The following is a 17098-nucleotide window of genomic DNA, read 5'->3' on the forward strand; positions in this document are numbered from 1 at the left end:
CTGATAATGCAATAAATACAATACTGAGAAACGACACATTCTGCAAAACTGCACACTAAAACTTACAGGGCTTGTGGGGGAAAAATGGTTGGGGTAGACTACTCGTAGAACACTGTCACCAAAAACTAACAAAAACCCAAACAGGGCTTCCCTGGTGGCGCAGTGGTTGAGAGTCCGCCTGCCGATGCAGGGGACACGGGTTCGTGCCCCGGTCCGGGAAAATCCCACATGCCACAGAGCAGCTAGACCCGTGATGGCCGCTGAGCCTGCGCGTCCTGAGCCTGTGGTCCGCAGCGGGAGAGTCCACGACAGTAAGAGGCCCGCGTACCACAAAAAAAAACAAAAAAACAAACAATCCTAATAAAAATACTAACACATTTTAAAAGACATTTAAGTTCTTAATAAACATTTTACTCTAAAGCTTAAAAAAAAGAGGTAAGGGGTTAGAAAGGAGTGATTAAAGCTGATAAATTCCCGAGAGATCTCATGGCCAAACCGAACCAAGAAAAAAATGTAGGTTGTGCGTTTCGTACAGTAGTGTACAATTCTGTGGCTTGTTATATTCAACTGAGTTTTAGTGTACTTCTCTTCAGCTAATGTAACCATTTGCTAATGGCTCAAAACATCAATGTGCAGGGGAAAAAAATACATATAAACCAATCCGTTCTGATATAATCTTGTATAACAACAGAATGTTATCACTGTTGAGTCTGTTATCACTTGTTTCTAACCTTGTTTGTGGTCTTTTGATATGGAAAATTTTTAATTTTTAATATAGTCTAAATTCATCACCTTTTCCTAAAATTACGGTTTGTGCTCATAGTCTTAAGCCTTCCCCTTCTCAAGATCAGGGATATTTCCCTACATTGCCTTCTAAGAAGTTTAAGTTTTGCTTATCACATTTAAGTTTTTAATTCACCTAAAAATACCTCTATGTACAGTAAACAATAGAGATTTCATATGCAAAGCCATTATCCAAATACCATTCTACTGAATAAGCCATCTTTTCCCCATTGATTTGCCATGTCATATCTATCAGAGTTCTAATACATGTATGGAACTATTTCTGGGCTCTCTAGTACATGTCCTACTGATCATTTATCTACTGCTGAATTAATACCATACCATTTTAATTACTATAACTTCATAATACTACGTCACGGTATCTAGCAGGGTTGGTTCTATCTCTACGTTCTACTTTTTCCAAATTTTCTCAGTTATTCATGGTCATTAACACATCATTATGACTTTTTAATCAGTTTTTCAAGTTCTACCAAAACAATGATGTTGAGACTTTATTGGAATTGCATTAGCTTTTTTAGAATCATCTGAGGGAGAACTGGCATCTTAATTTTATTGAATGGTTCTACCCATAAACATGTCATGTCTCTCCACCTATTCAGATTTCTTATGCTTTTCAGTAGTTTTTCAACTTTCCCTACAGAAGTCTTGACATTTTTACTAGATTATAATAAACAGTCTAATTATTTATAAACTATTTATAGTTTTTGTTGCATTATAAATAGGATTCTTTCTATTAATTTTTTATCTGATTACTGTTGGTATAAAAAAATGTTACCGACTTTTGTCTCTTGTTCTTATATCCAGAAACCTCTTTGTGCATTCTTATTAGTTCTAATCATTTATTAGTTAGTTGTTTCTCTTAGGTTTTAGATGTAGTTTTATCATCTACAAATTATGACAATTTTATCTCTTTTTCCATCTTTGTATACCTTATTTCTTCTTTTCTCAATGAATTGCCTAAAGCCTGAAATACAATGTTAAATGGTAGGGAGGATATAAATACCCTCGTCTAGTTCTTGACTAGAAAAGCACATAGGGTCTACTATTCAGTACATTTACTATAGATTTTAGAGAAGCTACCCTTAATTAGAATAAAAGTAAGTTCCATCCTATTCCTAATTTGCTATGACATTTTATAATGAAAGGCTGAACTCTATTAAATGCTTTTAGCATCTATTGAAATGATCATGTGCTTTCAACATCCAAATTCTCTTCCTATTTTAAAGGTGTTCTTCATTATGTGATTTTCAGTGAAAATCAGTTCCTCCTGAAAGGACAAAAAACTGTGGGTCTGTCAATTCCTCCCAACAATTCTGTCAGTTTTCATCTAAAGTTATGTTGGTAGCTGCAAAAAAGTTCATGATTATTCCTTTTATCCACATGAAATGACTTTCTTTTTTGTAATGCTATCTGAATTAAATGGTCTGATATTAATATTTCTATACCAGCTTTCTTTTAGCTGACATAGAAATATAAGGACTCAGAAAAGCTCTCTGAAAGACTCAGTTCTGCTGTAAAGTGTCACACACATTCCTAGAAGTCACTGCACTATGCAAAATCATCCAATAAAAACCACAGAGCTCATGGGAAAAACAGGGTTGGGGCACAACACTCAAATGTACACATCCAAAAGAATACTCTATATAGATTACAGACGCATTCACGTTTAAAAGTTTTAACTTAGCCTGAAAAAAATACACACTACTCATTACAATAATTGTTAAAAAATATTTTAGCTTTATTTATGTTTTATATTCCCTAAGGGAAATACTTTAAGCAAATATGAATACAATTTATATATATACTATGCTACCATTTCTGTTAAAAAAAAAAAAAGGCAGAGGGGGCTTCCCTGGTGGCGCAGTGGATGAGAGTCCGCCTGCCAATGCAGGGGACACAGGTTCGTGCCCTGGTCCAGGAAGATCCCACATGCCGCGGAGCAGCTAGGCCCGTGAGCCATGGCCGCTGAGCCTGCGCGTCCGGAGCCTGTGCTCCGCAACAGGAGAGGCCACAGCAGTGAGAGGCCCACGTACCGTAAAAAAAAAAAAAAAAAATTAACTCAAAACAGATCATAGACTATAGTAAACTGGGTAATGGCCATCCAAAGATACATTCACTTCCTAATTCCCAGAACAAGTTAATATCACCTCATATTGTAACAGATCTGATTATTGTTAAAGATTTGGGGATGAGGAAATTAGCTGGAATTATCCAGGCGGGTCCTAAATGTCACCACAAGTGTCTTTATAAGAGAGGCAAAGGGAGATCTGACAAAAACACACAGGAGAAGCCATATTGAGATGGAGGCAAAGACTGGAGTGATGTGCCCCCAGCTCCTCGAGGCCCTGCCAACACCTTGATTTTGGTCCACTGAAATTGATTTCAAACTTCTAGCCTCTAGAACTGTGAAAAGATTAATTTATGTTGTTTTAAGCCACCAAGTTTGTGGTAATTTGTTACAGTGGCCCTAGGAAACCAATATGCAGAGTTAAATGGGAAACATTAAACTATAAAACTTTGAGAAAAAATAGAAAATATTCACAATACAGAGCTACACAGAGTTCTTAGACTTAATGTTAAAAACACATTCCATAAAAGGAAAAACTGACAAAGTGGACTTCATAAAAATTTTTAAATGTTTGCTGGGCAAAAAAGATTGTTAAGTAGATAAAAAGACAATCCAAAGACTGGAAAAAAGGGCTTCCCCGGTGGCGAAGTGGTTGGGAGTCCGCCTGCCGATGCAGGGGACATGGGTTCGTGCCCCGGTCCGGGAAGATCCCACATGCCACAGAGCGGCTGGGACTGCACGTCCAGAGCCTGTGCTCCGCAACGGGAGAGGCCAGAACAGTGAGAGGCCCGCATACCGCAAAAAATCAAAACAAAACAAAACAAAGACCCGAAAAAAATATTTGTAAATCATATACCTAACAAAGGAGTAGTATCTAGAATACATAAAGAAGTCTCAAAGCTCAAAAGTTAGAAAGCAAATGATCCAATTAAAACATAGGCAAAAGACACTGAAGAGACATGATTTTAACCTAAGATATACAGGTAGTAAACATGCACATGAAAAGATGTTCAACATCATTAGCCATTAGTAAAATACAAATTAAAATCATGAGGTATCACTACACAGATTGAAATGGCTTAAAATTTAAAACAATGACAGGGACTTCCCTGGTGGCACAGTGGTTAAGAATCTGCCTGCCAATGCAGGGGACATGGGTTCGAGCCCTGGTCTGAGAAGATCCCACATGCAACTAGTGGAGCAACTAGTGCCACAGCTACTGAGCCTGTGCTCTAGAGCCCGTGGGCCACAACTACTGAGCCCACACGTCACAATTACTGAAGCCCATGTGCCTAGAGCCCATGTTCCGCAACAAGAGAAGCCACCGCAATGAGAACCCCATGCGCCCCAACGAACAGTAGCCCCCGCTCGCCGCAACTAGAGAAAGCCCACGCACAGCAATGAAAACCCAACGCAGCCAAAAATAAATAAATAAATTTATTAAAAAAATAATACAAAATAAAACAATGACAACATGAAACACTGGCGAGGATGCAAAGAAACCGGATCACTCATACACTGCTGGTGGGAATATAAAATGGTATAGATACTGTGGAAAATAGCTTGGCATTTTCTTAAAAGACAAAACATGCAACCACCATATGACCCAATAATTGCATTCATTGCATTCTTGGGCATTTATCATAGAGGAATGAAGGCTTACGTTCACACAAAAACCTGTACATGAATATTTATAGCAGCTCTATTTGTAATAGTCAAAAACTGGCTATTCCAGATTTCCTTCAGTGAATGAATGTTTAACCAAAATGTGGTACATCCATACCACGTATGGATGCATATTCACCAATAAAAGGAACTAATGAAAACACACAACAACCTGAATCTCCAGAGAATTATGCTGAGTGAAAAAAGAAATTCCAAAAAGTTACATATTGTTTGATGCCATTTATATAACATTACTTAACATTCTTTTTTTGCTAACAGCTCTATTGAGATTTAAGTCACATACCATACCCCATTCACCCATTTAAAGTGTACATTTCAGTGGGTTTTTTACTGTTATTTACAGAATTGTGCAATATTTAAGATTCTTGAAATGTCAAAATTATGGAAATAGATAACATGGGACTTCCTCGGCGGTCCAGTGGTAACAAATCCGCCTTCCAATGCAGGGGACACAGGTTTGATCCCTGGTCGGGGAACTAAGATCCCACTTGTTGTGGGGCAACTAAGCCCATGCAACACAACTACTGAGCCCACGCACCTCAACCAGAGAGCCCTCATGCCGCAAACTACAAAGCCCACACCCCACAAGTAGAGAGAGAAAACCCACACGCCTCAATGAGCGATCCTGCATGCCGCAACAAAGATCCTATGTGTTGCAGCAAAGACCCAACGCAACCAAAAATAAAAAATAAAAAGTAAATAAAATTAAAATAAAAAAAAAAACGAAATAGAGAACATGTGAACATTAGTGCTTGCCAAGGGTTAAGGAGGCACAGGGTGGGATCAAGAGGAAAGTGGGTGTGGCTATAAATGAGCTATGTGAAGGATCTTTGTGGTGATGGAAACTTTATCTTTACTCTATTAAGAAGGAAGATATCCTGGTTTTATTTACAAAACATTACCATTAGGAGAAATTGGGCCAGGGTACACAATTTCTGTATTATTTTACAACTACATGTGAATCTACAGTGGTCTCAAAATAAACAGTTTAACTTATCCGTATATTATAATGCATATTCACTTAATAAATACGTATTAAATACTTACTACATAACAGAACTAGGGACATATCAGGGGACAAAAGTGATGAAAATCCCTACCCTGATGGGACTTACAGCATTGTGTGCATGCAGGTACTTGTGGCAAGTTTGTGTATATATACTACTATATCCAAAAACATTTTAACAAGTCATATTATACTGTGCTAAAAATAGTAAAAGTAATTAATGAAAGTGAAGAATCCCAAAGAATCACATTATTTTAAGAATTCAAATATACTAAAAAGATTTTTAAAAGAATGGAAAAGGAATGCCCTCTAAGAAATACTGATGTCAACTAAATAAGACAGGCAAATTAATAAAGATTCAAAAGCACACATCATATATCTTAGTAGATTCCAGGTAAGTCCAAAAATGGACAATTTTTTTAAAAGATTCAAGAAACAGAAAAAATGGAATAGCATTATAACTTTAGATAAAGAGAATCAAGTATCTCAAATCTGAATGTATAAGAAAATGTAATAATATACCAAAAACAAAGCAACTGACAGGAAAATAATGTAAAATAAGTAATAAATTACAATAGATTATTATTAAATCATAGTCACAGAAATGATCACAAATGTACCTACACACTCTGAACAGTAAAATTATAAATTAGTATATAAAAATTTAATATGGAAAAATGCACATAGCCATATGTTGCTAGCAACTAAAGAAACAAATTTTAAAACGACTTCTAGACACCATTATGAACTGCATTAAACTAACAAAATATTGCTTAAAAAAAAAATGCTCAACGTAGCGAATATCCTGCTCGGGCTGCGCGCTGGGCCACGGCGCAAGCACCGGAAGATGGGGCCGCCCGCCCATCCGCCCAGTGCCCCGGGTCCCCGCCCGCCGGCCACCCCGGCGTCCCCCGCGAGGCCCCAGAGCCGAGGGCCAAGCGGCCGCGGACGGCAGCGTAGAAGGCGAGAGGTAGAGATGATCTTCAAAATGAAGTCTCTGGAAAATGTTCAGTTCTCTGCAGGAACTACAAAAATGGAAGGAAAGAACATTTTCAAAACGAAATTGTTGCCACCGCAATGAAGAGTAGCCCCCTCTCGCCGCAACTAGAGAAAGCCCGTGCACAGCAGCGAGCCCATGCCCAGCAACGAAGACCCAACGCAGCCAAAATAAATAAAATAAATTTTTTTTAAAAAAAGCTCTTTCTAAAAAAAAACGGAATTGTTGTGAAAGTGTGTTTACAACGAACTGATACTATTGACAGGTTTTTTTTTCTTTTTAGCTAATAAAACACTTTAACAAGATTGTATTTATGGTCAAAGGAAACTGGACTAACCATGCGGCCGAAGACTTTTCCCGCCACGACCTACTCTGGGAACAGCCCACAGCGGCTGCAGGAGATCTGTGAGGGCCTTGAAGCAGCCGCCCAAGACCCCCGCCCCGGGGCCGCCAGCAGGGCCGAGCAGTGACGCCCCGCTGGACGCCAAGGCCCTGGGGGGCCAGGCAGCAGCAGCAGCAGCAGCAGCAGACGAGGACAGACACGAAGTTCGGGCCTTACCAGAAAGCCCTGAGAGAAATCAGATACTCCTTGCTGCCCTTTGCTAATGAATTGGGCCCTTCAGCCGCCGCAGAAGTAAACCAACAAATGCTGCAGTAACTGGTGGACGTGCGCTGTGACCAGATGGGTGGACGCTCCCAGGAGGCTGCCCATCTGGGGTGCAAAGGAGACCAGCAGAGGTCCCTGCAGAGGCGTTTCTAGGCTACAAACCCAAGGCCCTTTCTGTGTCCCATTGCACTGTTTTCCACCTCCTCTCCAAAACCATCTTGTTAGCTGCTTTCCTTTTCAGGCAAGATCCAGAGATTTCTCAGCTCTCCTGAAATTGTGTCACATGCACTTTCTGTCCTGTCCCTGTGATGATGGGAAGGCTTTCCCACGTAGCCCTTTCCTTGGGGTTTATTTGGCTTATTCTGAGCTGTCATGGGGAAGAGACTGGCTTCCTTTGACCTGTGTTTGGTTTGTGCATTTTTTAACTCAGCTAAGGGTAAGGTTGGTTAACATGAGTTGGCTCTTTGCCTCTTTTTTCTCCTGTTTTAAAAGATAGCCATCTATGCTGTTAGAGGAGACGTAACTATATTAAGGGAATGAGAAAGACTAGAAAATAAAAAGCTTGAGAAATTAAAAAAAAAATGCTGGCAAAGATGATGGAATACAGATATACTTTAATAGTTTTAATGGCACTGCGTAAATTAGCCCAATTTTGTGGAAAGCAACATGACACCTATACAAACAGCAGTAACTATTTATTGAGCACTTAGGCAGGGTTCCAGAAACTTTACATAATCTTGAATTCTTAAGAATAAATAAATGTTTTAAAAGTTCCTTTATTTTACAAACAAGGAAACTAAGACTTTCAAAATAAATAAACCTATATGAGACTGAAGGCAAGATGCTACTTCATTGAAAAGAAGGCCCTGCACGTTCCTTCTACCTCAGGGTCTTTGCCCAGAATGTTCCCTCACCCCAAAATACTCTATACACAAACACAGTCCTCCACAAATTAACACCTACACATCACAAATCTCAGCAACAATTTCACTTCCTCAAGAAAGGTCTTTATTACGTACCCATCCACCTACCAACCCACCTAGATCTGGTCCCCTTCTTATACTCTCTAAACCTATGAGTTTGTAACTGCACATGTATCTGAGTGTTTATTTCAATTAAAATGTGTCTCACCAATGCCAGTTCTGAAGGCAGGAATCATATCTAACCGTATACCACTGTAGGTATAACACAGAGCTGGGCACCTAGTAGGAATTCATTAATATTTGTTAAAGCAATGAATGCTAATTTACCTTAATCTAATCCAAAATTTTACTTAACCCAAGATATAATCCACAGTCCTCAAATCAAAACCATAAGCACTTTCCATGTACAAAACACTTCAACAGAGCTATAATCATCCTTGTGTGACACAGCTGACAAATTCCCTTGTATTTACCCTCTGACCCAGCAATTCCACTTGAGAAAATTTATCTTACAGGAAAAACTCTCATATGTGAAATGGTATTCATACAAGTTTAATCAATGTGCCATTATTTGTAACAGCAAAAGATTGCAAACAACCTAAGTGTCCATAGATAAGAGACTGGATAAATAAATAAATAATTTAATAATTTAAAAAATAATCAAACATGGGGCTTCCCTGGTGGCACAGTGGTTGAGAGTCCGCCTGCCGATGCAGGGGACAAAGGTTCGTGCCCCGGGTCCGGGAGGATCCCACATGCCGTGGAGCGGCTGGGCCCGTGAGCCATGGCCGCTGAGCCTGCGCGTCAGGAGCCTGTGCTCCGCAACGGGAGAGGCCACAACAGTGAGAGGCCTGCGTACCGCAAAAAAAAAAAAAAAAAAAAAAATCAAACAATGGAACACTAGAACACTAAATATGTTCCATGGGGTCAGGAATTTTTGTCTGGCTTGTTGAACCCTAGAATCTACATTAGAATTGTTGGCACATAATGGACACTCAGTGTTGGCTTACTGAATGAATGAAAACTCTACAATCTCCCCCCCCCACCAAAAAAAAAGAGTAAGAAGGCCCTTTACGTACTGATATAGAATGACCTCCAATGCAGTAACATGAAAATAGCAAGGTACAAAAGAATGCATACAGTATGCTGTTCTCTGGAAGAATAGATAAGGTAACAGTGATTGTGAGAGACAATTATATTATTTCCTTTTGTACCTTTAAAGCTGTGAATTACAATATTCTCCATTCACAATAATACCTTCGATATTAAATATCTGGACCAAAAAACTTGAAACAGCCTCCTTTCTGTTTACAATAATAATCTAGCTTCTTGTGTTAGATGCTATAGTTATTAAACTAAACATAATTTTATATTTTTATGGGTTTTGAAAACTATAAAACACACATATTATCATTCGCAAACATTATCTCATTTGGCCCTTGCAACAACCCTGTGAAACAGGTTGTTTCTACCCCTGTTTTATGGAGAAGAAAACAGGCTGAAAGGAGTTAAATGACTTGACCAAGTGATACAGCTAGTAAGCTGTGGTCTCCCAACACAAACCCACCATTCATACATTTATTCAATACCAAATACATACAGTAGGCTCAGGTAAGTACAAGTAGACCTGGGTTGCTGCCTTTTAAGAGCTTACAGTCTAGAAGGAGTGTGCCTTCCAATGCAGGGGATGTGGGTTCAATCTCCCTGATCGGGGAACTAAGATCCCACATGCCGCAGGGCAACTAAGCCTGTGCGCTGCAACTACTAAGCCCGTGCCACAACTAGAGAGAAGCCCGCGTGTCGCAATGTAGAGCCCGTGTGCTGCAACGAAAGATCCCATGTGCCGCAGCTAAGACCCGATGCAGCCAAAAATAAATAGATAAATATTTTTAAAACTTGTTAAAAAGAGCTTCCAGTCTAACTGGTGAGAATGGCATCAGTCAAATCGTCTGATCCCAAAAATATTATGATTATGAACTGTGATAAGAAGTAAAAAGAGGGATTTCCCTAGTGGCGCAGAGGTTAAGAATCCGCCTGCCAATGCAGGGGACATGGGTTCGAGCCCTGGTCCAGGAAGATCCCACATGCCTCGGAGCAACTAAGCCCGTGAGCCACAACTACTGAGCCTGCACTCTAGAGCCCACGAGCCACAACTACTGAGCCTGTGTGCCACAACGACTGAAGCCCACATGCCTAGAGTCTGTGCTTCACAACAAGAAAAGCCACCGCAATGAGAAGCCCGCGCACCGCAAGGAAGCGTAGCCCCCACTCACCACAACTCCCACGCGCAGCAACGAAGACCCAACACAGCCAAAAATAAATAAATAAATTTATTTTTTAAAAAAGATGGCCTAGAGCAGCAATTATTATATCAGCAAGAAACCATATAAGCCTGGCTTTCAGATTTATAACAAGTACGTAGGAAAGAAGATATTTTGAAAATATGTATTTAGAGCATGACTGTCCAAACAGGATACCAATAAAGGTGTTCAAATTGTAAGAAATATTAAGTGAAAATTCAGGGACTGGATAATCCAAAGCAGGTCAATAAAGAATCATACAAATCTGTGCTTAATGAGAAGTGGAGGCTGATTTATATTAGCTCATTTTAAAAGATGCTTCCTGGGACTTCCCTGGTGGTCCAGTGGATAAGACCCTGGGCTCCCAATGCAGGGAGCACAGGTTCCATCCCTGGTTGGGGAACTAAGATCCCGAACACTACCTGGCGTGGCCAAAAAACAAAATAAAAATAAAATAGGCCCCGAAGCAAACAGATTAGATTTCCATTTTTAAGAATCTGGCAAGGCATCAACTTGTTATTATATGTAATTTTCATTGTGATAGAGCTTACTTCTAACTGTACAGAGTTATTTCTTTAACCATTCAAAATAGAGAAGGGAGGTTTGGTTCAAAGAGTCTTTGAAGATTACAAAGGGAAAAAAAACAAGAGATAAATACCTTACCACTATGCCAGTCTGTACCTTCTGAAACATACCTGCTCAACTTTCATATTCTTAATTCATCTTTACATGTTTTTCAAAACATCTGACCACTCTAAGGCATCTGACACTGCTGACTACCTTTCCTTAAAATTCTTCTCGGTTTCCTGTCACACTCTATCTTGGTTTTCTTCCTATTCTTGTCCATTCCTTCTCAGGCTGTTCTTTTCTCCACTCTACATTTAAATATATATTCTCCAGCACTTTGTTCTATCTAGATCTCTGTTATCTTTCAATTTATACTCCTCCTCCAGGGGCTACATCCATACTCACAGCTTTAGTTCCATGTATTCCAGATCTACGTACATACACTTAACTACTGGACATACAATCATCAAATCTTACACAATCTCCTTAAAATGTCAGGAATCTCTTCTCTCCATTCCCTCTATCATTACCTTGGTTCAGGTTCTAATTGTTTCTCTCTGACAGCAATGAATGACCTCTTCACTAGTCTCACCAGTACCAAGCTAGACAAGGCTAGTAATTAGTAAGCATTCTAAAATTTAAATGTGATCATGCTGCTCCCCTGCCAAAATTATTCAGTAGGTCTCTATGGCTTTCAGGAAGAAGTTCAAATTGGCTTACACAGTAAATTCCTGCCAATGTCGCTAAGCTCTATCTCTACCACACTCAATCTTTTGGCCAAACTTTGTAATCGGGATACAGTTTGTATCTGTAACCCCTCCTCACCTCTGCATATGCTGTAAACCTAATCAGGGTATTCCCCAACAATCCCTGAATACCAATTCTGACCTAAAGTATAACTTCATCCAGGAAATCTCTCCTAAACTCATAGGCTAATTTAGATACCTGCTCTCAAGGCTCACATAAATTCTCCTCCTCAATTTCTTCCATACCAATCACATTCATGTATAGGTCTTCTCCATTAGACTATTACCATTCTCCAGAGAAAGAGCACTTTGTTTTGTTTTGGCCTCATGACATGTGCGACCTTAGTTCCCCGACCAGGGATCGGACCAGGGATCGAACCAGTGCGGAGTCTTAACCACTGGACAGCCAGGGAAGTCCCAGAGAAAGAGCACTTTGTATTCCCTGTACCTGACACACAGAAGGCATCTGACAATTGCTGTTTGAAGGAATGAATGAGGATTAAATGAGAATTTATATTCTGGTAAAGTTATTCTAGTGATAATGAACTTGCTCCTTTTACTAGAATGGGCAAATCCTTCACTGCAGCTGAAATGGCACAGGGGCTGAAAGCTCTTATCACCTCATCTCTCACTATTCATGAACAAAAAATTAATTTTGTAGCTAAATATAAATTTGTTTAAAGGCACAGGTTTGTCCTCTGTGAAAAGGGAAAAGCAAATGACATTCTAAACTAGGTTATTTAAAACAGAATTCTATTTCCCCACCAAACTCCTCCCAATCAATACCCTGTTCCACCATTACCACCCTTTCCAAAGAAAACTTTTTCTCCCTCCACCTTAATTAACTGTTTAGCCAGAACCTTAGAGCAACTGTGTGTTCATTTGAGAGGGGACAATGCTGGTAAAGGAGGGGATGGAGGAGGGTGAGTAGTAAGTGTCCAGTTCTCTTAACAAAACCTACTCCATATTTTCTTTTCACATCCCAGCCCAGGGAGGTGATTTAAGAAAAGCCCTCAATAATCATCTTCACTCTCTTTTCCACAGCCTTGAGGTCAAGCCAAAACTACAGTTTGATTTAATAAAATGTCTCACAAGGGAAGTGAACTAGAGCAAACTGCATGGAATTTTGAGGGGGACTAGAGATTACAATGAGTTCTATGAGGTCAATCACCCAACAGGTAATTGAAATGATTCTGTCCAGAAAAGACCTACTGCCTCACTGTGCCCTCCCTTCCCTCCCTTTCTTCCACCCACTGCCAGCCCAAGCACAGAAAAGGCATCAAGTTATAATAAACACTAACAGATTAAAGACTAAAAGTATACACTGCTCCCTAAACATCTCAAGATATTTTTCTAACAATCTGCATTTGTTGCACCAAATGATAAAGGAATAAGATTGTCATCCATCTCCCGTAAGCGGCAAAAATATAACTGGCGTAACTGCTACGGTGAAAAGTCACATACTCTTGGGCTCACACAACCACTACCATTAGGAATAAGGTAGACAACAGTGCAGGGAAGACTGGGGATCGGAGTGAAAAGAGTGGGTCTCAAGAAACAACTGTAAGGAAGTTTGTGATTAAGAGCCCCAAATCCGGGCTTCCCTGATGGCGCAGTGGATGAGAGTCCGCCTGCTGATGCAGGGGACACGGGTTCGTGTCCCGGTCCGGGAAGATCCTACATGCCGCGGAGCGGCTGGGCCCATGAGCCATGGCCGCTGAGCCTGCGCGTCCGGAGCCTGTGCTCTGCAACGGGAGAGGCCACAACCGTGAGAGGCCCGCGTACCGCAAAAAAAGCAACGCGAGAGGCCACGACAGTGAGAGGCCTGCGTACCGCAAAAAAAAAAAAGAACCCCAAATTCAACAATCCATTCTTTACAAAATTATAGAACACCCCCCCCAAAAAAAGGTCGAAGGAGAAATCGATTTAGAAACTTGTTCGACTCTTTTCAGCTAATTGTAAGCACACAGAACTTTCAAGCCTGGATGTACTTTTTCAAATAGAGATTTCCAAGCCTCACCTGCCAGAAATTCTTTATAAGTTTGTAATGGAGCCTGGGAATTGGCATGTTTACTTAAAAAGCTCCCCAGGGACTCTGATCAGCAGCTAGGTGTGTCAGAAATGCTATACACCTTTACCAGAAGGGCTCCTTCGAACCCTTACGGACACCCTACGAGTCTATATTAATTATCGAAGTTCTTCCTAACAGCACCAGGCCACCTCACCGAATCCCTCTGTGTTCTCCATCACCCCTAGGATTGCTGCCTTAATTTCAGTTCATTCCTCACAACAGCGGTCTATCTTTCTCATCTCCACCCTTGTAGTAATCAAGTAATAAGCAGAAGAGTAAAACAAAGGGAAACTATCACTTCAATACCCGGAAATCCTGTCAGTTCTAACATATGAGGGAAGCAAACCCATTCTAGGTCATTCCAACCTGCACTGAATTTTGAACGCATCGAAACACTTTCAAAGGTGGTCTGTGAAGCGGGTCTGAAAGGTTAAGTTAGAAGAGAGAGCTCCTCGATCTGTAAAGGATGGGCCAAGGTTCTGAAAGGAAAAGGGAGACCTGAAAGCGGGGCGGGTCGGGGAGCCGGGCGAGCGGGCCGTGCGGGCACCTCCGGCCGGTTCTGACACTCGACACCCCAGCCTTCACTCAGGTTGCTAGGAAACAAAAAGGCTCCACGTTCCCTGCAATTCCTCCCGGGCCTGCAGGAGAAGACAGGGCCCTCGGGGCCCGAGGACGCCACTGGGACAGGCCTTGGCACTGCCCCGGGGGCGCGGCAACGAGGCAGCTCCGGGGCCCGGGAGCTCCGGCTGAGGGGCCAGGCGCAGGGAGCGGGCCAGGAGTTAGGGGGGAGGGCGGGCTGGCCTCCGACCGGCCGCGAACGGGCCTTCGGCGCCGAGCGGCGCCGGGGAGGCCGTGGCGGGCTCGGCTCCCGTCAGGCCGCAGCCCAGGGTCCGGGGCGGGGTGAGGGGCCTAAACGACCACCCGGCTCCGCGCGGGGGAGGGGGCGTCTACTCACACGTGCTGACAAGCCGCGGTCCGTACGGGCGTTTTGAGCACCTCCTGACAGACGGGGCAGTAGAAATCATCTTCGGTGTAGGACGTGGCCGCGGAGAGCTCCTCGGCCATGGCGGGAGATGGGGGATCGAGGCTATGGCGGCGGCAGCGGCCCAGGTGGCGGCGTCTGCCCGGGGCCCGACTCCCTGCGTGAACCAGGAGGGGGCGGGGAATCGCGTCAGGAAGCGGCTCGCGCCAGGAAGGAGGCGGGGCCCTGGAGGGGCGGGGCCCGGCGGAGCCTGGCCGGGCCGGGCCGGGCCGGGCGGGACAGAACGCCGAGACGTTACGGCCGTACGCGCCGGGCGAGGGTAAATCTCTGGGCTGCTGCTGTTGCCGGGGCAGGATGGGGAGGCGGCGCTGGGCGGGAGGCAGCGGCCGAAAGAGCGACCCCGCCCGAGGCCACTCCCTTACCTGGCTCCGCAAGGCAGACGCGACTCAGCCCTCTTCTGCGCCGCCGGCGTCATTTTCCCCGGCCTTTCGGCTCCTTTTCCCCACCCCCTCCTCGAGCCCCCCACCCGCGCAGCCGGCTTTCGGCCGCAACCTACGCTTTTCCGCGGCTCCCCGCCCCGCCCCTACACTCCGCTTGCGTAGACGCTCACTTAGGTGAGCCAGCTTCACGGTCTAGCGTTGGTAGAGAAGCCGGGAGCCGTCCTCGGGCTTCTTGTCCAGCCGCTGCCGTCTTCGCCGCCGAGGCCGGGAGCGGAGTGGCCGGCGGAGTGTGCTGGGCTCACCGACCTTGAACAGGGCCGGGACCGAGGCTCATGGTGCACGTGGATCCCACAGCCCCCTCCAACTGCTGTCTCGTGGCATCGCGCTGCCTGCAGCCTGCCCCGCAGGTCACCGAACATAAGGCGGCGAGCGCGGGGCCGATGAGGGGGTGGAGGGCGGCCTCCATGGCAAACGGCCTGTGACGTATGCAGCAGCTTGTCACGTCAGCAGCTGGGTGGGTGTTCACTGTACCCCCAGCTTCCCTACAGCAGGGCTCCCCTTTCGAGCCACTCCTATCAGATACATTGGGGTTTTCAGGAATTTTTCCTCAAAAAAATAGCATTACATGATATTAAATATTTGATCCTTATTGTTGCCCTTGTCAGAATGTTTGATTCATGTCAAGGTGTGTTATGTAATAATCCGTTATGGGATTTTAATCCTTCGGAGAGGAAAAATTAAAGCCCCCTTGAGAGGGTTTCAGCTTTAGACCTTAACACAGTGTGAGTGACAAGTTACAGTCGCAGATGCGGTTTTTCACCAACACCTTTGTTTTGTTGACAGCTTTGAAGAAGAATGAGGTGGAAGCGTGAACCTAGGCATTTCACCGTTATTCAATAATTTAAATGCTTTTTTGTTTGTTTGTTTTGGTTTGGTTTTGGCCATGGTGCATGTGGGAATCTTAGTTCCGGACCAGGGATTGAACCTGTGCCCCCTGCAGTGGAAGTGTGGAGTCTTAATCACTGGACTGCCAGGGAAGTCCCAAATGTTTCTTTTTCTTTTTTTTTTTTTAATGGGCCCTTAATTCCGAGATATATCCACACAACTGATAGATCTATAAGGTGAGGTCACAACCACATGAATGGAGCTAAAGAAATCTAGAACATTATAAAGCATCCTCAATTTGCTTCAGAAAAGAAAAAGGTTTCATTACCATGCTTTGTTAAAGCTTTCCGCTATGAACAAAATGAATCATAAATAGAAGCCATTGAAAGGCCTAGTTAATTCAATTCTGTCATTTATTTTCTACGGTGTCCTTGGCACTGTGTTAGATGTTATGCAGGTGTCATGAACTTTGCTCTCAATTCATTTATACTCTTGGATATCTATCAAAATGAAAAGACAAAAAATGGTATTTGCCAAAGTATTAAATTTTTCATTAACAGTGACTATAATGAGGCTAGGAAGAAGAACGATTGGATTTGTATGGACTTAGAGAAAACCTCATGGAGGAAATGGGTCTTAATGTTCATCTTTAAATGACAGTTCCTAGAGTAATACTCAACTGAATTATTTGTCCAATGAACAGCAAATTCCCTCCACCACCAAAGTACATTTTGTATTTTTTTTTTCTTCCTTTCCTCCATAACAAGGTAGAGCAAGAAGGCTAATTTTAACTTCAGATTTCTTGGGAGGAGGAAGAGTGCTTGATGTGGGGGCGGGTACTTAATCGCAGTAGTCCAGGTGCTTTTCAAATTCTCTTATAAAATGATTCTTGGATTCCAAATTTCACATTTTCAATAATATATTCCCAATCATATTTTACTTATTTTGACCACTTTAGGAAGTGGTATTTTCTGCTTACTAGAATGTTTCCCTTTACTCATTAAGAATCCTTAACC

At 42.7% G+C, this 17098-nt stretch overlaps 1 protein-coding gene across 1 annotated transcript in view; it reads right to left on the minus strand.

Annotated features, from left to right (window-relative positions):
* Positions 1-15764, minus strand: part of RNF138 (ring finger protein 138) — a 43337-nt gene extending 27573 nt beyond the window's left edge. Inside the window, exons 1-2 of the mRNA XM_029230966.1 lie at positions 15368-15764; positions 14731-14914 (exon numbers count right to left, since the gene is read on the minus strand). Of these exons, the coding sequence (XP_029086799.1) occupies positions 14731-14840 (110 nt within the window). The 5' untranslated portion in view covers positions 14841-14914; positions 15368-15764. The remainder of the gene's footprint in view (positions 1-14730; positions 14915-15367) is intronic.
* Between the last annotated feature and the right edge of the window lie 1334 nt (positions 15765-17098).

Source organism: Monodon monoceros, unplaced genomic scaffold (assembly GCF_005190385.1).
Source record: "Monodon monoceros isolate NGI ecotype Baffin Bay Population unplaced genomic scaffold, NGI_Narwhal_1 Super_Scaffold_1, whole genome shotgun sequence".
Classification (NCBI taxonomy): domain Eukaryota; kingdom Metazoa; phylum Chordata; class Mammalia; order Artiodactyla; family Monodontidae; genus Monodon; species Monodon monoceros.